A 26,695-nucleotide genomic window follows, 5' to 3' on the forward strand; every position below is an offset into this window, starting at 1 on the left:
ATTTTATGAGATTACCTAAATTGTATCTCTTTCTCATTTCTTTGATTAAGATACAATAAAGCTTTAGTTCACAAATACAGATAAATGATGAAATAAGAACAGTTTGTTAAATTTTAAAGGCGTTTTAGACCAAAGGATTTTCTCCCTTCAGGTGGAGTATAATGACATATGAACTCAAATTGCCACCAAAGGCTTCTCTACTTCCGGGACCTCCAGAAGCACCTGAAGAATTTTATGTAAGACTTTACCTTTTACCTATTTATCATCTAAAATGGGGGTTGACATCTTGGGGAAAAAAGAGAAAACCTACTCTCATGGTAGCTGTAGCATGCTTACTTCATCTTATGTTAATTTGGGGGACTATCGCCTCCTTGACTACTTCTAGTTCTCTCCCCAAATTAAAGAATCCTAAAGATCCAGCTTAGACTGCTTCCATGACTACCCCCACAGGGAGTGTGGCCTTACCCGAGTCACTTGCCCCTGTGGGCCTTCTTAACATTATCTGTGACATGAGGCTGCAGCGTTGTGAGGATTCAGTGATGTGCACCAGGAATATAAGGTCCTTTCTCAGCTCTCAGTAGTTCTCCCTGCTTATTCTTCCTCCTGCTTCCTTTTTACCAGCAAAGCTCAAGGGGCCAGCTTCCAGCTTGCTTCCACTCATCTTCTGCCTTGTTCATGAGCACCCGTTTGATTATCGGGTATTAGCCCAGCTCCCTTAAACAATCTCCAAACAGACCAGTACTTGTAGCCAGAATATTGTATAATGATCCTAAGCTTTGCCTTTTCTTTGAAGGGAGCAAAAGACAGGGTTAAGCCTGTTGATCTAGAGAAAACCAAGGAATTAAGATAGGTCACTTCATTCCAGAAAGACCGCAACTGCTCTGAAGTTTTTAGACAACATTTTAAAAGATTCAGCGTTCTGATTAAATCTCCAAGCAGTAGAGATTTAAAACAGAACCTGACTTTCAGAGGATTATTCTCTGACTCATTAAGACCATTTGATCTATGAGAGCTTATTTTTCCCTCTAGGAAAATTTATCTGTTTATTTTACAAATGGAATCTTTGTTTTGTCATTAAGAAAATTATAATCTTGTCAAAATTAGGGCAAGGGATGATAACTGGAAAATAGGGCTATTCCTTAGAGAAGCTAATTGTATTTTTTAAATATTTTCTGATATAAAAGTAGAAAACATTATATCTAAAAAATTTTTAAATAGAAAATTATATGAAAAAGAATCTAAAAGTCACTCATAGTCCTACCACATTTCCAGGAACATTTTTAGTTATATTATTCCATCTGCTATAACTATCAAACACATTTTTTATGGAAACCATTCTTTTCTCAATAGTATTTTTGTAAATGTTATTAATTTTCTTTCCAAAAAAAGGAAAAGGGAAATTCTTTTGTTCTACCTACTTCAGAAATGTCTGTTTCCTAGTATGTAAAATAAAGATAGATAATTGCCTTCTATCATTTTTATGTAATCATATCTTAAATATGAGGTGTTAAGTACATAAAGGAAATCTCTTACTTTTTTTTTTTTTTGGTGCAGGTGGGCTTGAATGAAACTTCATCTTTTAAAAATTTTTTTGCAGGACTAGGGTTTGAACCAGGAATACTCTATCCCTGAGCTACATCCTCAGCCCTTGTGGTTTTTTTTTTTTTTTAAGCCCTTGTGATTTTTTATTTTGAGACAGGACCTCATTAAATTGCCCAGACTGACCTCTAGCTTACAATCTTCCTGCTTTGGCCTCCCAAGTCACTCTATAGCCCTGTGCCATCAAGCTCAGCTAATTTTTTTTTTAACTGATTTTCTTAACAAACAGATAGCATCCTTTAATATTACAGATTAAGTGGACATTCTGTCTGGCTCAGACCAAGGCCTGAACACCCTCCAGCTAACATCAAGAAAACACTTTTTCATCTGTGATTTTATTTTTTACCTTGAAAACTATAATAGAAGTAAGCTAACTACTTTGTTTTTGAATTCCTGAGCAATTCATTGACTATGGGTATTAGGCTGGTTACTCAGCTTACCTTGAGAAAAAGGTAAGCTGAGTAACCAGCCTAATACCCTCCTTGACTGTAAAACAGAATAGTTAAAGGGCTAAAAGTATTCAAAGTACTTAACATTAATGCCTGCTACACACACACACACACACACACACACAATGTTAACTGTTAATGCTAAGTGATCAATGAGTGACACATACGATTTTATTCTTGGACATGAAGCTTATTTTACTCTGAAAGGGTTGGCATTGTTTTCTTTGAATATCACTAATGGATAACAACTTGAATTTTTTTAAGATGTAAATTGCAAATGTCATTTGTCAAATGATAATAAATTAATCAACTGATATTAATTCATTAGTCAATGGCATTAATGGTCATTTAAAATATTTTCCGCCCATAAGGGAAGAGAAAACTAATCTCTAAAAAGCGCTTCCTTATTGTAGTTTTAAAAGAGGTACTTCTGTTTTTCTGATCTCTAAAAACGCAGTTTCTGGCATTTAAATCAGGAGATTGGTAAAGTGGATTTGTGGGTCGGTCAATACAATATGGGTGTAAATTTAAAGTTCCTGCCCTTCCTCCTTTTCATTGATGTAAAATAACTTTTCTCTATTTGGTCTGCTTTTGAAGTAGGTTAAGATAGAAATTTAAAAGAGTAACCGGTGCACTTGACTGTAAATTAGAATTGACATTGCTTTGGGAGAGGCTAGTCAGGAAGTTTTTTTTGGGGGGGGGGGGCATTAACTTAATCTTCAGTTAAGTCTGAATAAACTGATGCTGGTTAGGGAAAAGCAATGAAAAGATCTGAGTATGGCAGCATCAGGCCTGCTTGAATAGAACCTGTCGTTTTTACTGAAAAAATTTGAGCTATGGAATATATTAAAGCAAACATTTAAAGGGAGGCTGTGAATGTGAGATTGTTTAAATACTATGCATATTTTATGTATCAGGAAGATGATCTCTTTCAACATGATGTCAAAGTTTGAGTCAAATAGAAAAGGGATATAGGGCACTTGGCATTTTGATTTTTTTGTGTGTATGTTATTTGAGAGAAAGCTTTGTTTACATGATTGATCACATACATGACTATACGACTGCATGATCGCATTTTAAAAAAACTTTTTGTTGAATCATAACATGCATGTAGAAAAGTATGCATATCATACATAAAGAGCTTGGTACATTTTTACAAACTAAACCAATTTATATAATCAGCACCCAGATCACAGGACAACATTCAAGTACCCTACAAATTCCCCTCACGGCTCTTTTAGTCACCATCCCACCCCTCCCCCCTGCAACCACTCTCCCAGCTTCTAATAACATAGATTCATTTCGTCTTTTTTGTATTTTATAAAATAGAGTCATGTTGCATATTCCCTTTTGTATCTGGATCCTTTCACTCAACATTATGTTTGTCAGATTCAGCCACATTGTGGGGTAATTGAGCATCATCCCCTCTCATTGTTCCACAGTGTCCCATTCCACAGATATGCTACAGTTTGTTATCCACTCTACTATTGAGTGAATGCTGCATGAACATTCTAGTACATGTCTTTTGCTAAACACACACTTGTGGGTTTTCTTTGTTTGGTTTTTTTTTTTTTTTTTTTTTGGTTGTAGAAGTTGAATCTCTGAGTCCTGTGGTATCATGCATACATTCAGCCATTCATCTGTTTTTTTTTGTTGTTGTTTGTTTGTTTGTTTGTTTGTTTTTTTTGAGTACCAGGGATTGCAATCAGGAGTGCTCGACCACTGAGCCACATCCCCAGCCCTATTTTGTATTTTATTTAGAGACAAAGTCTCACTGAGTTGCTTAGTGCCTTGATTTTGCTGAGGCTGGCTTTGAACTCGTGATCCTCCTGCCTCAGCCTCCTGAGCCACTGGGTTTGTAGGCATGCACCACCGTGCCCAGTGTACATTCAGCTTTCATGGATATTACAAATAGTTTTCTGGAGTGTTGGTGTCAATGTGCACTCTCCTCAGAAGCTTATGAGAGTTCTGTAGCTCCACTGTCCTGCCAACATCTGGCAGTTTTCACTTGTTGCTGTCTTCATCTCCTTTCCAGTAGACATGTGGTGGTAGTGTGTTGTGGTCTTAGGTTGCACTTGGTGGATGGCTGATGAGGTTGAACACCTTTCCATCTGTTTATGGATCATCAGTAACTCTCCTATTTAAATTACTTTAGCCCATTTGAATTAGGTTATCTGGCTTTTAAGAATTCTCATATTCAAAAAAATATTTTTTTTTAATTTAAGGGCTTTTTGTGGGTTTTTCTCCTATCTTCTCCCCAGTAATGGGGATTGAACCCCAGGGGTATTTTACCCCTGAGTTACATCCCCAACCCTTTTTATTTTTTATTTCAAAACAGGGTCTCACTAAGTTTTTGAGACTGCATTGAACTTGTGATCCTCCTGCCTCAGCCTCCTAAGTCACTGGGACTATAGGCATGCCACCTCTGCTTTCTAGCCTTTTATGGACTCTTCTAAAAATATACGTTAAAGAATTCCAGAAAATGAAAGCCTGTCACAGAAAGGAAATTTTTATCTATTTTTCATGACTCCTTTTTCATTGTAGCAATTGCTGTTTCGCTTGTGTCATGAACAGCTCTTTTAGAAGCAGTAATGACAGAGTTGTATATATGCCAACAACAATAATATAGCATAGAGTATTTTCTTGTTTCAGATGACGATTTATGAAGACTCCGTTGCAGCTCATCTTACAAAAATCCTCAATTCCGATGAACAAACGGTGATTGTATCGTCTGCCAAGTGAGTTGTGGAGTTTGAGTCATGAAATAGTTACATGGTAAAAATTAAAGGAAAGCTGCTTCTTCCTGCTTATATCGTTTTTGAAATTTTTTCTTTTCAAAAAATATCTATGAAATTCACAAAATTAGTTGTACTGAATTTGATTTGATTTTTTAAAAAAAAATCACTATAGCATTTTATTTGGAGTGGAATACATATATATATATTGCTGCTTAATTTGATACATTTTTGTCAAAAACTTATAATAAGTATTTAGAGGTTAATCAATCTGATGTCTGTTTAAAAGTAGATTATGATTAATTATAACATGGAAAGCACATTTTGTTATAACTTCTTACTTCTAAAAGCACTACTGCTTAGGAACTGTTTACCTCAGTAAAAGGAACACAACGATGAGATTTTTCAAAATGACATTTCTCAGCATGTTTAAATTGCATAATTATGTTTTAATTCAAAGTTATCAGATTTTAGTTAAGTTGATTGCATACATGGAGCCAAAGCTACTTGATGTTATTATCCCAAATGCTGCCTGGCTGGAATTTAGAATTTAGTTTGGAAGCATCCTATACTGATGTCATGAGAACTGGAAGGCTGACCAGAGGAAGGGGGTGAAACCACCCCAAATTTTCAACTGATAAGTGAAAGAATGCTGAAAGAGTCTAGTTTAGCAGCAGATATTACTATTACACAGAAAGAGAGGAGACAAAGAATGGGTAGAAGGAGAGAAAGGGAGTGGGAAAGAGGTAAAGGAAAAATACACTCATTTTAGTATCTCACATGCTTCATTTGCAGTGAAGAAGAAAGAGAAGAGAAATCTATAGGGAAAACTTACTTGTGACCGAAGTACAAATGTAGTCAGAATTGCTTTTGATGACATCTCATGCAGGAACAGGAAACAGCCCTGAACAACAGAAAAAGAGTTCAGTGGGTTAAGGGAGTGGAAGCAAGTGGTTGTTGTAGGCAGAAAAGGACTGCAGACTGGTGGGCAGTACTGCTGGTTGGTTTATGTGTATTTGTTATTTAATGAATTGTATTGCTTTATGGTGAAATATGTAAATTTCCAGTTTGTCCCAGGCCTCAGCACTCCTTAATGCCTTTCTCTTTCTGGCCACAATTCATACATCTGTTACTAGCTGGATCCCTATAGGTATTTGACTTTGCCACCTTTGTCTCATAAATAAATGCTTATTTATAGGACGTTTAAGAGAACATTGCTAGAAAAGACGGCAAGTTGGAAAGGAAGGTTTGAAAAGGTATAACAAATTGTAAAAAAAAGATTCCTTATTTAATCCACTGTAGTTAAATATTTTATCTACCTTTTAGCAAAGCCTTTGTATTGACCTTTGCATTTTGATATGTTTGATCACTGCCTCCTATACATTTTATGTATTTTTAATTAAATGGAGTTCAGGTCGTGAAATTTGGACAGATACAAACAAGATCATTATGGCAGCCACTGCTTTCTCGTTCTTTTTTTTTTTTTTAATACCAGGAATTGAACCCAGAGGCGCTTAACCACTGAACCACATTCCCAGCCCATTTTATTTTTTATTTTGAGATAGGGTCTCACTCCGTGGTGTAGGGCCTTGCTAAGTTGCTGAGGTTGGCTTTGAATTTGTGATCCCCCTGCCTCCACCTCAGCAGCTGGGATTATAGGCATGTGCCACCATACCTGGCTCTTTCTTATCATTCTTAATCTTAATACCTGTGAAGTACAACATTCTTATCAGTGAAAACCTTTTTTCAAATAAAATCTTACATACCATTCCAGTATTAAAAAATTAAAATTGTTTTGTTAATGTTAATTGGATGTGCTTAAATTATTAAAGACATTTTTGAAAGTGTAAGCAATAAGGTGATAGATGAGTTATAATCTCATATTTGATGCAGTTTTCAATTATTTCTGTACCTAATTTGATCATACAGTTATAAGGACATTCTCTTTGATAAAATAAAAATGGCAGAAAATTCTTTAGTCCAAGAGTTGCACAAAAATTAGTCAATTCTAAAGTAAATGTTAACATATTATTTGTCTTGTCATGTTTCTAATAATCGTTTGGCCTTAAAAATATTATGTGCTATATTTCTAAATGAAATTTGAAACACTCATTTATGGAATTCTGAAAGCATTTAGAGAACAGTTTGAAAATCATGGGTCAAGTAAATTTGTGTCCTAGTTGACACTTATTCACTAGCCTTGGGATCTGTGTCTGTTTTTTACCAGCGTAAGAAGGGAAAGGAATGCCTATTATTTTCCCTTCATGGAACTCTTAGGAGAATTAAGTTGAGTAATAAATATAGAGCATATAAACTACAGAGTGCTAAAAATATACTAAATTATAGTATTATAGTATACTAAATTATGGTATTATCACCTCATTTCCCTAATTACATTTCAAATGTTTTCTGACCTTGGTCTGGCTCTTTGTTTACGCCATACTCCTAGCCTGAGTTTTGGGTTTCTCTCCAAACAGCTCTCTTGCCTTTAAACAATTCCATTTTCACCCTGGTCTCCTTGTTACTCTTCTGTGCTCAGCGGCCTGCTACTGTCCTGAAGTCATAAGCCCAGATTAAAATTGGGTGGATTTGCTCTAAAGAGTTCAAGAGAGAAAAGAGAGGACAACATGTAATACATTATGCCAATTAATACAATGTATTTTTTATTTTATTTTTTAATGGACATTTTCAAACACTGCATAAAAGTATAATTTCCCACTAAGCCTATCACTCAGCTTCACTGTTTATCAGCATTTTGCCATCTACTCCCTAGTTTTGCTGTAGTATCTTTAAGCAAATATGAGAAATCATTTTATTCTATTTTTATTACATGTACATATATATAATCTTTTTTTAAAAATGCAGTAAATTTAATAATTCTCTAGTACCATCAATATTACTCGATCCATCTTCCATGTCCTCCAATTACAGTTTATATGCTCTATATTTATTATTCAGTTGTAGATGGACATAATGCCTCTATTTGTTTATTTTTATGTGGTGTTAATAATCAAACCCAGTGCCTCACATGTCCTAGGCAAGTGCTTTGCCACTGAGCTATAGCCCTAGCCCCTCAAAATGTTTTAAATAGTTAGTTTCTTCAAATTAAAATCCAAACAAGGTTCCACAGATTTCATTTGGTTCATATGTTTCTTTAAGGCTTTAAAAACCCATAATTGGGGCTGGAGATATAGCTGAGTGGTAGAGTGCTTGCTTAGCAGGGATAAGGCCCTGGGTTTAATCCCCAGCTATAAAAAATAAAATAAAATAAATCTGCAGTAGTTCCTTCTGCTTATAAAAAACAAAAACAAAAAGATCCTATTAACTCTTCATATATAAAGAGTACACAAACCACAAAGATACAACTCAATGATTACAAAGAAATTCCTCACATACCTGCACCTATGTAACCACCACCTAGACAAAAATACAGAATTTTCTTCTTATGTTAATGCCATGTATGTATGAATAAATGAAAAAGTGAATAAATATTAAGGAAAATAACTTCCTTATGTGATTATAGTTATTTCATAAAATAGCTATTTTTACTATTTAAAATATTTAAATGTTAATGGAGAAGCTACATTTCAATAATATAGCTAAGGTGTAGGTTAACTAATATAGGTGAACCTCAAACGTTATTTCTTTGATTTTGCCTGGGATTTTATCAATTCAGTAGAGTATAAGGAGTTATCTGAGAACCAGAAGCTCTAATTAACAATTGATACCATTTATTAATTAAAAATAGAAAAGTTATTAAATAACAATCTTTACCTGAAACATAAATGTGTTTTGTTTTATTCTCAGTAGTTTTTAACTTTACTAACGTTAACAGTAGGTAGGCATTACGTAGGGTTTTTTGTTGACTAACTCTACTAACCCTAATTATTAAAATGAATGGCATTTGGTCTATATATGAAATTTTCAGAAAATGAGGTAACTGACAGGAAAAAAACAATAGAATTGGAGCTAATGTCATAGAATGGTAGAATTTAGATTTGGAATCTACTTTAAGGATAATTGAGGTAAACCTCCATGCATGAATAGATGGGGTGCAGAGTTATTAAACATCTTTCTTCAAGCACATAGATTGCAAGGAGTCTTTAGATATTATTCATTAATGTTTCTAAATATCCTTTAATATCTGATTTTAGCATTTTATATTAGATGACAAACAAATTTTTTAGGTCTCTTTCTATGATCTGTGATTCTATATGGGCATCGTGGGTGTATTTATTTTAATATAGTATTTGAATATTTTATTGTCCATTGCCCCTATTTTAAAAAGTAAATTGAAAACTGATAAATGAAGACACAGATACTCATTAGGACAATACATCTTGTAAAACAGAATTGAGGTAATGGTGGAAAGCATTAAGCATCATCGTTGTAGACTGTTGTTAGCCTCAAGTGACTATTTGGAGCATAGTTAACTGTGAAGGATGACAAAAAAATTAAAGAAACAAAATGTTGGAAATATCTAAAGTTCTAACATTAAAGATAAAAGCAGGGATTAAAATTTTGTTGTTCTTTGAGAAAATCAATGTTCCATTTTCATTGATTTAATTTTTGCACTTTTTCTAGAGAACTTTATGTATTAAAATAGAAAACTGTGGGTATAGTTAAAGAGTGTCTTTTGCATTACTATAGTAAACACATGTTAAAATTCTTTTTCCTCAATTTGCAAATATCTACTTGATAGGACCTTGAAGTCACACTATTTTTAATTGTACATCTTATTTTAAAAACTCTATGATCCAAAGTGTAAATATTCTATTTCTTCTGGAATATGGAACTTATGGACCATAAGACCGAGTTTTTCTTCTGATTCTTCCCACAATTTATGTGGCAAGCAGCCTCTGACCTTCACTCATATTCCCCTTCCTTACCTCTCTTGGCACAGGTTCATAGGCTTATACTGTGATGATTACAGGATCATCTTTTGCTTACTGTCTGCCATGGGAATGTGGTGCAGTTGAGGAAGGAGAACTCTGCTGCTCCTTTCACTCCTAGATTAGTGGACTGATGGCTCTTGTCCCTAGGGGTTAGTAAATAACAACAAAAGTAGCAATGATAATGTTCTGGCATATGCAGTTTCCTAAATCCATAAGAAATTATATATGAAGACAGTGTTAGAATAATGGCAAAACAAACCTCCATTTTGGAGTTATACAAAAGAGATGAGAATGCCAATATCTCCTCTCCCAAGAAGGGACACAACTTAGAGACATTGCCAGTAAAGCCCCCAAAAGAAAATCATGATAGTCTGACTTAATATTTTAAGAAATGTCATAAAAGTATAAAACATCAAGAAGAAAAATTTGATGTGAAGAACATGAAACCATCTCTGGTAAATGTTAAGCTAGATTCTTTGTAGAATTTGAGCTCAAAAAGTCAAACAAGGGAGCTGGGGTGTAGCTCAGTAATAGAGTGCTTGTCTAATATGCACAAGGCCCTGGAATTGATCCCCAGCACTGGGAGGAAAAAGCCAACCAAACAGATTAAAGGGGTTAGGAGATAATTATTTTCTAGCAAAGTCAATATAGGAATGGTTGCCCCAAAACAACAAATGAAAGAAAAATTATTAGGCATACTGCATTTATTTCCTAGATGACAAATGTGAAGATTTGGTGTGTTCATGTGGGTGTATATATGTGTGTCCTATATCCATTGAATGGGTCAATTTCATAATATCTATAATGCCACTCACCTAACAGAGAAATTGTGAATTTAGTAGAAAAAGTAACTTCTGGGTTTTTTTTTTTTCATTTTCTCCAAATTCCTCAATGTATAGCAATGATAGAAAGCAGACCATGCTTTAAAATAATGTTCCCAACAGCATAAATTCTTATTAAACAAAACAAAACAAAACAAAAAACCCTAATCATGTACCATTCTGTTGGTGGTTGTTTTTAATCCAATACCATATCCAAAGGCTTCTGAAAGACAGATTTTGTTTGTGTTTCAAGTTATTTTTCCTTATAGTTTATTTCTATTGCAAAGAAACCAAATGTAATTAAAATAAGCAAGTAAACCATATATCGTCAACACTAATGAGACCTGAATTAAATTAGTCTTGTATGTTATTGCATTGGTTATCTTAAGGGGGAAAAATGAATAGATTTACAGATAATATAACTCAATTCGAGTGACAGATTGGTTTGCAACGTAATACACAACATCTTTTCTCTGCAGGAAAAGTGTGGTATCAAGATAACCCATGTGATGAACTGTAGATGGACAGGGACAACACAAGTGACAAGCCATGTTATTTGTTTGACACCACAGTTTTCATTATGAAAACGAGAGCTGTGGGTGATAATGCATTGTTTAAAAAAGATCTAAAAGTACTTTCTTTTGGGGGGGGGCGGGGGCAGGGAGGGAAAAGCAGTGCTAGGGATTAAACCCCCCGGCCTCACACATGCTGAACAAGCACTCTACCACTGAGCCATATCCCTCACCCTAAAAGTACTCTTCTTTAAGTATTTGGGAAAGATGTGCTCTAACCTTAACAGTACTCTAAATTATGGAGAACAGGGTTTGTTAATATATCCATTTCCCACATAGGAGGCTTTAGAGTTATTTAAGACACTACACAGTAGGTAGAAGTATGGATTTATACACAAACTATCTGGTTATTTTGACAATTCGCTTAATTGTGCTTCTTTTTAAATGTGTTTATAAATCAGAGTAAATTACTGAATTGTACAGTTTCTATTACAAATCCTACTAAGTTTTCTGATCGTATTGTATAATTTCTCTTCCTCGAAGGATATTATGTGAAACCGTAAAGGACTTCGTTGCCAAAGTAGAGAAGGCATATGACAGATCATTGGAAAATGCAGTTGTAGCGGACGCCGTGGCCAGTAAAGTAAGAGGGACACATCAGGGCATGCAAGTTATTTACTGACAATGGTAACATTGAATTGTATTTTAAAGCTAAATGGATTCCATGGTTTCTTTGCCAAAACATCTAAAGAAAAATTACTTGTATTAGACCATGAGGATTTTAAAAATACTCTAATTTATGGTTACCTTGTAATACTGCATCCTGGAAACAAACCATCATCAAACCAAATTTTATAGTTCAAATCCCTCTCCCAGTGTTTGACATCTTGCCAGGTGATGTACAGCAATCAGGCCACAGGGAAGAATGCTGCACAGTTGGTGTTCCAGTGAGTAGAGGAACAGTTTTCTATTTCTAAACAAACTTTGGCTGGTCCATTTCTCTCCTAGCACAGGTCTTTGGATTCACTAGACCTTGTTCTCTTTATGGATTCCACCCTGCTTCATTATCTTTCTGATGCTAAAATAACAATAGTTTAATTATCTTAAAAGCCACTGTTTTTACTTTTGTAAGTTCATCAGAAGACCTTCTTACAAAAGGATTGGAAATCTTGGGCTTGCAAAGGACTTCACTCTCCCAGATTCATGCTTTAGATGGTAGTTTAATTGGGTAGAAGAAAAAGAAAAGGGAACTAAACATGCATTTGAAACGTTCAGCCACTTTCTCTACTATGGGGTTTCAGAAAATGGGAATCCTTTCTTAGCCATATTTTTGTCTCTAAACTCTTTCTACCAGAGCTCTGTCTCAGCATGTCACCAAAGACAAACAATGGAGAGTAAAAGGACTGGAAATTGTGTGGCCAGAAAAGCATTCATGGCTACAGTCCTAACTGTTAGATCTATTTTCCATCTCCACTAAAATTTAAATTAGGGGCTTCTTGAATCTAAACATCTACAAAATAAAAGATGATAGCCAATTGAATTTTAGAGTTTTTCTCTCTAGTGATTAAACATTCAAAACATCTTACATAAAAAATTCTTCCGTCTTGTCTGCTGATGTGACTTCCATTTGAATTTCTCCCTCCTTTCCCTGTTTTTGTTTTCTCAGTGTTCAGTCCTAAATGAGAAGCTTGAACAACTGCTACAAGTTTTGCACACAGAGCCCCAGCCTGATGCTGTCCTCTCCACTGTCAGCCCTGTCGTCCTAGAAGAAGATGCTGTGGAATCTTCAAGTGAAGAATCCCTGGGCGAATGCAAGGACCAGCTCTCAGATGACATTACAAAGCCTTCCTCACAAGGAGCCATCAAACCCAGGGAAATAATGTTGCGGGCAAACAGTTTAAAGAAAGCAGTGAGACAAGTCATCGAAGAAGCCGGAAAAGGTACATGGTGACAAAATTAGCTTTAGAAGAAGTTGGCAGCATGGCTATTGCATGTGTGAGGGAGTTTTCACAATGGTCAAATGGGACGCACTTGAAAAAAGAATTGTATTTTTTTTTTTTTTTTGAAAAAAATGCTTTTAAGACACCACAGAAGATAAATCTACTAAAAGGAAATTGTACTGGTCCTGTTTATTGTTTTGGTAATAAAGATCAGCACATTAATGATGAAATCTCAGAAATAAATTAAGCTGAAACATTACTATTTTAAATAGAAAAATCATTGAATTAACATTTCCAAAATTTTAAATATTTTTCACTTAGTTGGAATATATCAAATTCTTATAGAAAATCAAATCTGTAAACTACTTGAATATGTAGAAAATGTCTTCTTAACATTAATTTCCTTAAGTGTTTGAATGTTTGTTGGTTTCTAAAGCATATATAAAAACTCTGCCTATATGCCAATTTTTTATATTCATATATAGGATTCTTTTAGAATTTTAGTAGTAGACTAAAAATTAATTAAAATTAATTTGAATGATTAATGTTCAAAAATCCATTTATATATTTACATGTTGTAACTTGTAATTGGACTTGTATTTTCCTAAAATTTTTACATATTTTTAATTCTGGTAAATATGTAATTTTAGCAACTTTATTTAGTTTTATAATCTCTGGTACTTATAGGCATCACTCCCAAGCTTATTTCTAAATGGTGTTTAGTTGTAAGTACAAAGTATCTTTTGGTATATGTTTCAGTTTTACTTTCCTATGCATATCTTTAATGTGGGATGGATTTTATTTTCATTATCCAAACATGTTTGTCTTCTTACTACTTAAAGTTATGGATGAGCAGATGGTTCATTCCTGTGAACCAGTTAATCAATTATCTGACTGCAACAATACAGAAATAAGTGAATCTACTGATGATGATACCAAAGAGTTGTTAACTGGTAAGAAAACAATAACATCATTTGGAATTAAATAATATGTGAATTTTCTTTTAGTTATTTGCATTTTTATTTCTGAAAGGCTTTTTGGCAGTTAAGCTTAGATATACATGAATGCTAAAATAATAAAGATAATAGATTACTTAAATTGTTGCCAAATTCCTCTCTTATCATGTATTCTAGAGATAAGCAAAGGATTACGGAACCAGAGATGATCAAATATCTTGGTTTTCCTGAAGAAAAGGGAAGAAACACCTAAATCATTCAGCTTTAAGCTGTTTTAGTTCTCAGATTCCTTTGAGAATTATAAGAAAGCCACAGGCCTCACAAGCACAAAATTTAGCCTTTAAATTATTCAGCAGTCTCCTAATATCATTGATCAACTGTCTAGATTGATAATCCTTATTACTAAATTAAGCTTTAAAATCATAGCACATCTAGTTACAACCCTTTTTTTTAACCAAAATTCATTTTGCCAGGAAATTAAGAATATTACAATTTCTCTGCCTTTTAGCATTTAATTGAGGATGAATTTATACTTTTACATTGCCAAAGCAAAAAAAAAATTCTAATTTATTGAGATAATACAAAAGAGAAATTATAATAATAATAAAGATATTAAGATGATGCACATATTAATGTCCTCATGAAAGGTCAACATAATTATGTGAGAACTATTTACATTCAAAAATTTATTAACTTTTTGCTTTTAGTTTCTTTATATATAAATTTGGTCATATTAACCTCTCTGTGGCTTTTTCATCTGTAAGATGAAGATAATAACATGCCAGTTTCATTGGGTTGTTGTGAAGATTAAATAAGTTACTGTATATAAAGTGCCCAGCATTGTGTACACAGTATGGATGTTTGCTGTCATCATTATTATTTATTTTTTATTGATGCTTCTGCTAATTACTTTAACTTTGAAAGAGCATTCTTTAATTGTACTTAAACTACTTAGACTTTGAAATTTGACTTTCTGAATCACTGATGTTGAATATACAACTCAATCCATACTCTAGAACTCTGTTGACAGAGGATCACTCTATCTTAAATAGAAAAATCATTTAATCATGTTAATTATTTAATTATGATTATGATTGGCTGTAATTGTATTCTTTACTTGAAGCTTTCTGTTTTCTCTCTTAAATTTCAACCCATGATTATAGATGTTCTTAGGTTTTATGTATGGTGATGTTGACCATGACAACCACTGGCATTTGTCTAATGCTTTGTGATTATTTTAAAAAGCAGTATCACACTTGATATATCACTGTATTGGAGATGAATCTGCCTTCTAGAGCCATGTCTTATTCTTCTTTCATGTGGCAGCCCTTAAATGATACTGAAAATAGCTTTTATGGCACCATGTCCCCTTGTTGAATCTTATGTTTCCTCTTGCAAATGACCTGTGCTAAGTTTTTCTTCCAGATTTTAACTTAATAATTTCAATCCTCTTGGTTTTTTTTGACTATATCCATTAACATGGATGCATGTTAGATAATTTCTGTTAAGTAATAGCACATTGATACTCAAACACTACTAATTGTACACTTTGGGTGTTTGCAAAGATTATAGTAGTTTATACTCATTCCTATTTGGATCTATAATTTCATCCTGTCAAAATGTTTTGAAGGTTGATTCTATCGTCTCAGTTTTTTCTCATCTGTGAATGTGATAAGCAGGCCATAGATATTATCATCTATTAAAAAGTGTCAACTAAAGCCAGGTTGGCAATGGCATATTGACAGTCAGACTTAATAATTTTCCCCAAGATTACATCTGTCTTGGAGGATTGGTTTGTTAACAGTCAGGAATGGTCTTCCAGCCAGCCATCATCCCCCCTTTTCATATTATCATAAACTCAACACTTTCATTGTACTTAAAGCAAACTAAAATGTACAACTATAGTGCTATAGATATTGATATTGAGATAAACATAAATTTAGAAAAGTCTTTAATGTTGCAGCATTTGATCTTAATTTTGGCTAGTGACCCAACTTACTGGAAACTGGCCCTGGAGGAGAAGTGTTTCTGTATTCGGTAATCATTATCTTTGTTGAAGCACTCTCATTTTATCATTATTAAATTATATAATAATTCATATGTCTGAGATGTAAGAAATATATTAATATAATCAATGACATGCTTTATTTAAGAAGAACTATGAATCACTAATTTAATTACCTGCAGTGGAACATCAGTCTTAGTCATTAATACACTGTCTGCTCTCTATCAGAAATGAACATCAAAAAGTTCTTTTATTAAAAATTAGCCTCAGGAGTTCTATCTGTTTAAAAACAAAAAAGAGTGACTATTCTGTTACTTTTAGTACAGCTGGACTGTTTTGAATAGAATAGAGTGTAAGATTAATATAGTTAATTTGTAATTAGTCTGAGAAAAGAGTGAAGATAATTAAGTTTTAGAGTACTTTAAAATTGAATTTGCAGAGTACTGTTTTTTCCCCCCCTTAGGAAAAAATACCAACCAAAAGCCCCTAAATTAGTTAAAGGTACCATTTGCTCTTTGTTAAATTGCCTCAGTTTAGATAGAATTAAATCTTCCCTTTTGTTGTTTTCTTTGAGAGTAATTGTGTTTTGGAATAATTTTGGGAATGTTTTGTGCTTTTACGAGAATATAATAGAGCCATTTGGGACAAATCCATCATTTTGAATAAATAATTGAGGCAGGAAAAGTATATTGATTTCATTTGAAACTACTATTTTTTTCTTTCATTTTTAGAAGACAATGTTAACTTGTGTTTCACACATTAGTTCTGAAAATTAATTGAATGTGATCAGATACTCAATGTTTATGAGAAAAGTTCCTGTTAGTAGCTTATTTAATAACGCATATGTTCCATTTTCAAAATCATCAGTCTTCAAATTCTCTACTTTCAGTGTAGGTTACTGAATTTTAGTTATAGTAGATATCTATTTTCTATTGATCTCCATGTATTTAAGATCAGAGATCAAGACATCTACCTTGACAGATATCCTCTTTGTTTCAAGAAAATTAAAATGGTAAAAGAATAGTTAAATACAATTAATATTCTCTGTTCCACTGATTGATTTAAAGAGAGATTCAATTATTTCATGTCTTGCTAAATTTTATGCCTTCGTCATTTTCTCTTTTTAATCTGGACTTCTTTCTTGCCAACAGTTAAAACTTCACCTCAGTCTCCAGATGCCAGGGCATGTCGTGGCAATTCTCAACCTGATTCTGTCCCTGGTCCAGCTGCCACAGCCACCAAAGAAAACCTCCCTGTGCTCAATACCAGAATAATCTGCCCAGGTATTACAGATTCTGAAAGGAGTGCATTTTTAAGCTTTTCTGTGAAGCTGTGTAAATACTGATTTCCATGAACTATAGGAATGTGTTCTCAAAGGTAAATGTTCTTTTAGGAGAGTGTTTATAGTATATATAGATATATCAGTTTATAGTATATATTCTAGTGATAATTGCTTTGTTTTTGTATATATACAAAATATATATATATACTAATTTGTATATATATATTTTGTATATATACAAATTAGTCTCTCAGACTAATTACAAATTAACTATATTAATCTTACACTCTATTCTATTCAAAAACAAAGCAATTATCACTAGAATATATACTATAAACTGATATATCTATATATACTATAAACACATCTGAAACATCTATTTCATCCCTGATGAAATAAAGTTGCTTGGATTAGGCTAGTAGTAGAGAAACCAAATGATTATAGGTAAGAGATGGAGGAAAATATATGTGTTTCCAAGGCCTCCTTAAATGCCAGTTGTTTGACTTGATAAACATCCTTCAGCTTCATTCAGAGTAGGTTAGAATCTAAGTTAGACCCTGAAAACCAGAGTCTCAAACGTGTTCTTTTGAAAGATGAATCATAATTCAATAATAAAGTTGAAGACTTTGGCACCTTACTTCCAATAGTGGGTAGAACTAGATAGAAGATCAACAAGGAAATAGAATACTTGACACATAAAACAACCAGACCTGACAGATGTCTAAGAACACTCTACCTAACCACAGCAGAATACACATTCTTCTTAAGTGTTTGTAGAACATTCTCAAGGATAAACCACATACTAGGCTATAAAATATTTCTCAATAAAACTAAAAGGGTTAAATTACACAAAATATTTTTTTCCTGCCACAATGAAATGAAAGTGGATATCGATGAGAAGATGAAATTTAGGAAATGTACCAATATGTGGAAATATGTAGGTCAAAGAAAAAAAAATTACAAAGGAAATTTAGGCCAAATTTTTTTAGATGAGTGAAAACAAGAATATATACCATATCAAAATTTGTTTGATACAGCTTAAACGTACTTAGAGGTGAAATTTATAACTGTATATGCCTAGATTGAAAGAGTAGAACTATCTCAAATCAGTAACTTTAATAACTTGGAAAAAGAAGAGGAAACTAAATCCAAAGCAAACAGGATACAGCAAGTAATAAAGACTATAGTGGAAATAAACTAGAAAATAGAAAAAATCAGTACAGAAAATAAGCAAAACTAAAAGCTGGTTCTGTGACAAGTTCAACAAATAGACATATCTTTAGCCAAGTGAAAGAGAAAATGAGACAAGATTGAAATTACTAAAAATCAGGAATGAAAGAGGAAACATCATAGTAGACATTGTAGAAATAGAAAGGGTTATAAATTAGACAGCCTGGGTAAAATAGCTAAATGCATAGAAATACACAAATGCCTACCAAAACTGATTTAAGATGAAATAGAAAATCTGACTAGACTCATAACAAGATAATGAATTACTCAGTACTAGTTTGTAAAAAAAAAAAAATCCTACAAAGAAGAGCCAAGCTCAAATTGCATCACTGGTGAAGCCTACCAAACGTTTTCAAAAGAATAAACAGCAGCCTTTTGCAAACTCTTCCAAAAAATAGAAGAGAAAGGAATACCTCCCAACTCATTTTATGAGACCCATGTTACCTTGATACCAAAGACAAAGACATCACAAGAAAATGCAGAACAATATCCCTTGTGAATATTGACACAAAAATCTGAAAAAAATACTAGCTAACTAAATCCAACAACATATCAAAAGATTTATACACCATAACCAAGTATGATTCCTTTGATGTGAGATCGAATCAAAATATATGAAAATATAAAATGTAATAAACCATATTAATGGAATAAAGGGCAAAAACCACATAGTCATATCAATAGACTTGGAAAAAAATTTTTTTAAATCCAACATCCTCTTAAAGTAAAAATGCTTGAAAAACCAGGAAAAGGAGGAAACTTCTTTATTTATGGTAAAGGGCATCTGTTATGCTTGTGTTGATGCAGGAAAATTCAGGTGTAAAATGATTAGATTGTGAGAACTGTAACCTAATTGGTGCATCCTAGTTTAGGTGGATGACTGGGTGGTGACTCTAGGCAAGTAGGAAGTGCCTGGAGAAGGTGGATCACTTGGGGGTATACCCTGGAAGGGTTTGTCTTCACTGCAGCCACTTCCTCCCTTGCTATCTCTGCTTCTACACACACACACACACACACACACACACACACACACACACACACACACACACACACACACTGCCATGATCCAGAGAAGCTTTCCACAGTTCTACACACACACACACACACACACACACACACACACACACACACACACACACACACACACACACCCTGCCATGATCCAGAGAAGCTTTCCACAGCTGAGCCCTTTTGCCATGATGTCCTGACTTATTTTAGGCCAAGAGCAATGGAGCTGGCAGTCTGTGGATTGAGACCTCTGAAACCATGAGCCTGGAAAAAAACTTTTCCTCCTTTAAGTTGTTTTTGTCAGGTATTTTGGTCACAGCACGAAAGCTTACTAAAATAGCATCTATGAAAAACCCACAATGAACATCTTACTTAATGGGGAAAAGCTGAAAGCCTTCCCAAAGATCAGGAATAAGATAAGAATGTGCAGTCTTGCCACTGCCATCAATATTTTACCAGAGATTCCAGCCTTGGCAGTTAGACAAAATAAAAAGAATTCAAGGCATTCAGAATGAAAGGAAGAAGGAAAACTGTATGTATTCATTAATTGCTCTTTCATATAGAAAATCCTAAGGGATACACAACACACAAAAACAAAACAAAACAAAACAAAAAAACAGTGAAAGCTGTTTATTTATTTTATTTATTGTTAAATAAATATAACAATAAAAGGATAAAAAGGTCAGTATGCAAAAGTTGTATTTCTATAGTTATATTTTTATATACTATAATTGAGCAACCTGAATATGAAATTAAGAAAAATTCATTTATAGTTGCATCAAAAATAAGAAAATGCTTAGGAATAAATTTAACCAAAAAAGTAAAAGACTCAAACTCTGAAAGCTAGAAAGCATGGCCAAAAGAATTTAAAGAAGACCTAACTAAATGGACTCACATCTAAGTTCATGTGTTAGAAGACTAAATATTATTGAGATAGCAGTATTTCTCAAATTGAACTACAGGTTGAACACAATTGCTGTCAAAATCCCCACTGTTAATTTGAAAAAATTGACAAACCAATTTTTAAATTCATATGGAAATGTAAAAGACCCAGAATAGACAAAATAATCTTAAAGAACAAAGTTGAAGGGGATACATTTCCCAATTAAAAAAAAAAAGTTACATCATACTAGAATAAGTACAGTTATATAAATCAATGAAGTAGATCTGAAAGTCCAAGAATAAATTCCTATATTTATGTTTAATTTCAACAAGTGTAGAAAGGCAATTCAATGGAGAAAGAATAGCCTTTTCCACCATTGGTATTGAGAATAACTAGATTTTACATGTAAAGATGAAGTTGGACCCAAGGGCTAAAAAGCTACCATAAAGACAGCAAAGGCATAAATGTTCATAACTTTGGATCAGGCAGTGGTCTCTAAGATATGACAAGAAGCACAAGTAGCAAAAGGAAAAGCTAGCCAGGTGCAGAGGTAATCTTTAAGTTGTTTTTGTCAGGTATTTTGGTCACCCACCTGTAATCCCAGTGACTCAGGAAGCTAAGGCCTGAGGTCACACGTTCAAGGCCAGTCTGGGCAACTTAGTGAGACTCTGTCTTAAAATAAAAAGGACTGAGGATGAAGTTAAGTGGTAGAGTGGTCCTGGGTTCACTCTGCAGACCTGGGACAGAGCAGGGGGAGGAGAAAGGAAAAAAAAAATGTGATTCAAAGGACACTACCAAGAGAGTAAAATGAGAACTCAGGCATTTACAGATGATATATCACAATATATAAATAAATCTAAAAATTCAACAATGAAAGACAAATGTCCCAATTTTAAAATGAGACAGGTATCTGAATAGATAGTCTTCTCAAAGAAGATATACAAATAACGAATAATCAATAAGCACATAAGAGGATGTTCAGTGTGATTAATCATCAGGGGATTGTAAGTAAATGCCACAATGAGGTATCCCTGTAGCCCCTTCAGGTGGCTGTGATCAAAAGAGACTGAAGGGCAGAGAGTGTAGTGGAACTCAGTAGAGGAGCACTTGCCTGGCTTGGCCCTGGGTTCAGTCCCCCACTCCTGAAAATATCCTAAAAACAGAAAGCAAACAAACAAAAACCAGACAATAAAGAATATCAGCAAAGGTATAAAGAAACTGAAATGTTTGTACATTGCTGATAGATGCATAAGATAATGCAGTCATTTCGAAAAACAGTTTGATAGTTCCTCCTAAAACTAAACATTGAGTTAATATATAACCCAGATAACCCAACAATTCCACTACTGTACATATACCTAAGAAAATTGAAATGCATGTCTACACAAAAACTTGAACATGACTACTTCTGGTCACATTCACAATATCCCCAAATTGGAAACAACATATATATGCATCAGTTATTGGATAAGCAAAAAGTAGTAAAGTCAGACACTGGATTTGGACTTTAAAATAAAAATGAACATGGACAAATATTACATGATTCTATTTACATGAAATGTGCAGAATAGTCAAACTCATAAGTATACAAAGTAGAGTAGTGGTGTCTAGGGACTGGAAAGTGATGGCTAAGATACAGGGTTTCTTTTGCATGTAGTGAAAAAAAGTTACAGAACTAGATGGCAGTGTTGGTTGTACGATACTTTGTGCGTGTGCTACAAACAGCTAAAGTATTTAAAAAGTTCAAAGAGTGTATTTTATGGTGCATGAATTGTATCACTGTAATATATTGAAAGAAAGAAAGATAATTCCAGAACTTGCCTGGCTTTGGCATAGAAGTCATATTTTCATTCTCTCCAGGAACACAGGGATGGCCCTGCTGGGCTGGAGCTCTAATGTTATCTTGAGACGTTTTAGAGAATATTACGCCTGCCTGTGGGTGTGAGAACTTCTCCAGATTGTTCTTTACTCTCACCAGATTTGTTGTTTTTTTTATCTCCATGTTTAGACATAAAAGGAAAATGATAGAGTAAAGCATCACATAGAATATCCAAGACTATGAAAATTAAAACTCATCCTGATAATTTGATACTCTGGAAAAAATTACTAATTAAAATAATGAATAATAATATCCTCTAAGAAGAGCACACTGTTGAGGGAAGGAAGGCTTGCCAAAGAGAGGACTTATTTTTCTAATTTCCTAGCGTTTCTTGTTTTTGTTCACCCTTCTGTCCTTTCTTGTTTGTTCTCTTGGCCCGTATTACTTTGTCTTCTCTGCAGACTTTGGTGTTTCCAACCTTATATTAGATTGAGTAGAGCATAAAATTCATTAGCTTTGAATGCCATGAGTTAGTGAAAAGAATGTTGAAATCAACTGGGGCTTTTGCATATTCAGAGGTAAGATAGGTGCTTTTATTTTTTTATGTTCAATACTATATTCTTCTAAAATTCATAAATACCTGCATTTAGTATTTTCCTACTTATTCTTGACAGTAACACTATTTACTTTAATACACCTCCTAACATTTTAAGTTATTATTATCTACACTTTTGAGAGTATAAAGGTGGTAACTCCAAAATATATTGGGCAATTCAGGCTTTATTGTAAATTCCTCATAGACTTATTACATTATTTGCTATAATAAAGAGGTAATATGTATTTATTTGTTGAAGTCATAGAATTGCTAGGATGGTAAGAGAAAATGTCATGAAGAGACTTTTGTTAATATCCTCATCTCCTCAATTTATGACTATAAAGTTTTTGGAAGCACCAAAAACTTTATAATCATAAATTTCATAGTTCTTAGTTTGGGTTAATAAGATGAATAGGCACTGAAAATCATACTCTAGGAGCAAGATGTTTGTGATTAGGCGTGAATTGACTGGTTGTTTCTCTTTTTCCTTAATGTGTGATGCTTTATGTATTTTCTGTTCAGGTTTAAGAGCAGGACTAGCTGCTTCAATTGCTGGGAGTTCCATTATCAACAAAATGTTACTAGCAAATATCGATCCTTTTGGTGCAACGCCATTTATTGACCCGGATCTAGATTCAGTGTAAGAAAATGTTTTTGCAATTATTTTTCTTTTGGCTTTTCTTATTTCTTCATCATGTGAATTATAAACATATATGTATCATGATGTATGGCTCCATATACAAAAAGAGTGATCAGAAAATTTGGAAAGTTGATAATAAAAGGCACATTAAGCCTTTGGAAATTCAGTGGTGTCTCTGGTCTGTCCAGAGGCAGTCACTTTCCCACCTGTTCTCTTCGAGAGCACATTCTGGGAGAGGAAGCACAGGTCTGCTCACTTCTCTCTGGAGGCTTTCACTTACAGGTGCCTTTACACCTGTATTTCTGCTGTTCCCTTCCTCTTCTTTCTTCTCAATCTTCGCCAAATCTGCCATCTTTTCATACCCAGCTTCTAGATTTTCTAATTTTGGGAGCTTTTATCACATACTGACCTCTTCCCTTCTCAAAATTTCTATATTTTTAGCAACTCAAGTTATAATTTTGGGGGGCTGGGGTTGTAGCTCAGTGGTAGCACACTCGTCTGGCATGTGTGAGGCACTGGGGCACATGTTTGATCCTCAGAACTACATATAAATAAATAAACAAACAAACAAACAAATAAATAAATGCATTGTGTCCATATACAACTAAAAAAATATTTTTTTACAAAAGATATATTTTTTCTTTCCATTTGGCCTTTGTTATATCACACTCCATAATGACATTCCTCAAAGTACCATATTTTGAACTTCCAACAGTACTTAGAAGAATGGATTGACTCTAGTAGCTTTTTATGCATATATTTTCCCATTGTTAAGAGTCAAAGGGGGAGAAGACTTTCTAATGGTTGAAAAAGAGGAGTAAGGCCACCTAACTACCAGGCCCTTCCCATAACCGTCTTCATCTATCTGGTGCAAGAGACTTATAGAGAAAATAGAAGGATTGAGACTTTGTTAAATTTAATAGAAAACAATCCCTTACTCTGTCTCTGCTTTGCCTTGCCCTTTATATCACATGTACCAAAAATTGTACACATGTACTATGGCTATACACATGGCATATATATATATATATATAGGAAGTAATTCCTACCAAGCTTTATAATCTTCTGTAAGGAGTAGAAGCTTAACTGATTTTAAGTGCTGTTTCGTGAACAAATTTAATTGTTATAATGAACCTGAAATTAACCTTTATGTACTTTTCCTTATTCTCGAAGAGATGGATATTCAGAAAAATGTGTCATGAACAATTACTTTGGGATTGGATTGGATGCAAAAATTTCATTAGAATTTAATAACAAGAGAGAGGAGCACCCTGAAAAATACAGGTAATTTTGAAAATAATGTTATCACCTGAAGGCAGTTTTTACTTTAATTTTATTCATTTCTTTTGCTTGCTCTGCCTTCATGGAGTAAAATTTCCTGAGATGTCCACGGATATTTATTTTTAGGAGCCGAACTAAAAACTTGATGTGGTATGGAGTCCTTGGGACCCGGGAATTATTACAGAGATCATACAAGAATTTAGAACAAAGAGTTCAACTTGAGGTAAGTTCATGTTGAAGTAAAGACATTTCACATTATCTTATTTAGAAAACTATTTTCATCTGTAGGGCTAATATGACCTAAATTCCCCTTGATTAGTGATTAAATGTTCAGGAGGAAAAAAAGACCAAGGGAGTGACTTTTTGCTAATGTAGGTATAAACACTGGACATGAACCCACACTTCACCATTGTTGTCAGTAGCTCCTGAAAGTGGAGTCGCAGTGCCCAGGAAAATGTGGAGTCATGGGAGTACATTTATAGGATAGGGTTTTTAGTGGACTTTCTCATTTCAGTTTCCCAGTTCTGACTCAGTTCTGTAATACCCAGAGTTTCACAAATCCCTTAAAATAACTTTTATACGAAGTACAGTCTTTTAATTTAAAATATGTATTTATTTTTGTTCCAATTATTTCTAATAGCAAGTCAGTAAAAGAAAAAGATTTTGAGCATTTAGGTTTTTTTCATTATTTTTTTACTGATTTAAATAGGAAATTAAAAGATTTTAAGTCTTCTTTGATCACAGAAAAAAAATTAAAAAGGTTGGGGACATGGCTCAGCAAATTCAATTAAACTGTGAATTTCATTTTCTTCTACCCTTGGTTCAGTCTCACTGTTTATGATGACAGGTGTGTCTTTTGTATCTTGTATCCTTTTATAACCAGATATTTTTAAAATATATCATTTAGTTGATAGCAATTGAGCCAGTCACCTCTTTAGTTCACATTCTTGTTATGGTAACACTTAAAATAACAATGCTTGGTTTGATTTACTGATCAGAATATTTCAGACCTAAGATTTATATATTTTCCTGTATGTATGATATACTTTTAAAAGCATTGGATTTTGTGGGGGAGGAGAGGTTTTATTTGTTGTTGTTGTTGTTGTTGTTGTTGGGATATGGACTAAAGAGGTGCCTGGCTCAGTTGTTATCAACTGAATGTTATAGTGAAGATAAAGACTTCCACTCTAAAAGTATAACTATGCAATTAGCTGGTTCCATTATCAGTGCTTGTTAAATTAAGGTAGAGATTACCAAATGAAAAGGCACACTCATACATTGCTGGTAGGACTGCAAATTGGTGCAGCCAATATGGAAATCAGTATGGAGATTCCTTGGAAAACTGGGTATGGAATCACCATTTGACCCAATTATCCCACAGCATACTACAGGGACACAGCCATATCAATGTTTATAGCAGCACAATTCACAATATCTAACCTGTGGAACCAACCTAGATGTCCTTCAGTAGATTAATGGATAAAAATAATGTGGTATATATACATAATGGAATATTATTCAGCATTAAAATAATAAAATCATGGCATTTGCAGGTAAATGAATGAAGCTAGAGAATATAATGCTAAGTGAAATTAGCCAACCCCCAAAAACCAAATGCTGAATAATTTCTCTGATTTAAGGATGCTAATTCATAATATGCTGTGAGTGTGTGTGTGGGGGGGTGAGGATTAAATGAACTCTACATAGGGCAAAAGAGAAAGGGGGAGGGAGGTGATGGGGGGAAATAGGAGTAGGAAAGATGGAAGAATGTGATGGTCATCATTACCCTAAGTACATGTAAGAGACAGAAAGGATGTGATTCTACTGTGTATAACCAGAGATATGAAAAATTGTGCTCTCTATGTATAATATGAATTGTTATATATTTGGCTGTCATGTATAACAAATCAAAATTTTTTAAAAAGATGCAAAAATCAGGAAGGATCACATTTTGTAAATGCTATTTTTCACAGCCTCATCACCAGATCAACTTAGGTGTCCTCCTGTGTCTTGTGTATTATAATCCTTCCTTTTCTAATTATGTC

At 33.7% G+C, this 26,695-nt stretch overlaps 1 protein-coding gene across 4 annotated transcripts in view; it reads left to right on the plus strand.

Moving 5' to 3' along the window:
- The window catches only part of Dgkh (diacylglycerol kinase eta), a 185,474-nt gene that overhangs the window by 123,815 nt on the left and 34,964 nt on the right, over positions 1 to 26,695 (plus strand). For all 4 annotated transcript variants that reach the window (XM_078015867.1, XM_078015868.1, XM_078015869.1 and 1 more), the window contains exons 13-21: positions 152 to 236; positions 4,701 to 4,786; positions 11,555 to 11,654; positions 12,678 to 12,951; positions 13,794 to 13,904; positions 17,064 to 17,195; positions 23,252 to 23,369; positions 24,543 to 24,653; positions 24,777 to 24,873. In XM_078015867.1, coding sequence (XP_077871993.1) covers positions 152 to 236; positions 4,701 to 4,786; positions 11,555 to 11,654; positions 12,678 to 12,951; positions 13,794 to 13,904; positions 17,064 to 17,195; positions 23,252 to 23,369; positions 24,543 to 24,653; positions 24,777 to 24,873 — 1,114 coding nt within the window. The remainder of the gene's footprint in view (positions 1 to 151; positions 237 to 4,700; positions 4,787 to 11,554; positions 11,655 to 12,677; positions 12,952 to 13,793; positions 13,905 to 17,063; positions 17,196 to 23,251; positions 23,370 to 24,542; positions 24,654 to 24,776; positions 24,874 to 26,695) is intronic.

Source organism: Ictidomys tridecemlineatus, chromosome 6 (assembly GCF_052094955.1).
Source record: "Ictidomys tridecemlineatus isolate mIctTri1 chromosome 6, mIctTri1.hap1, whole genome shotgun sequence".
Lineage (NCBI taxonomy): Eukaryota > Metazoa > Chordata > Mammalia > Rodentia > Sciuridae > Ictidomys > Ictidomys tridecemlineatus.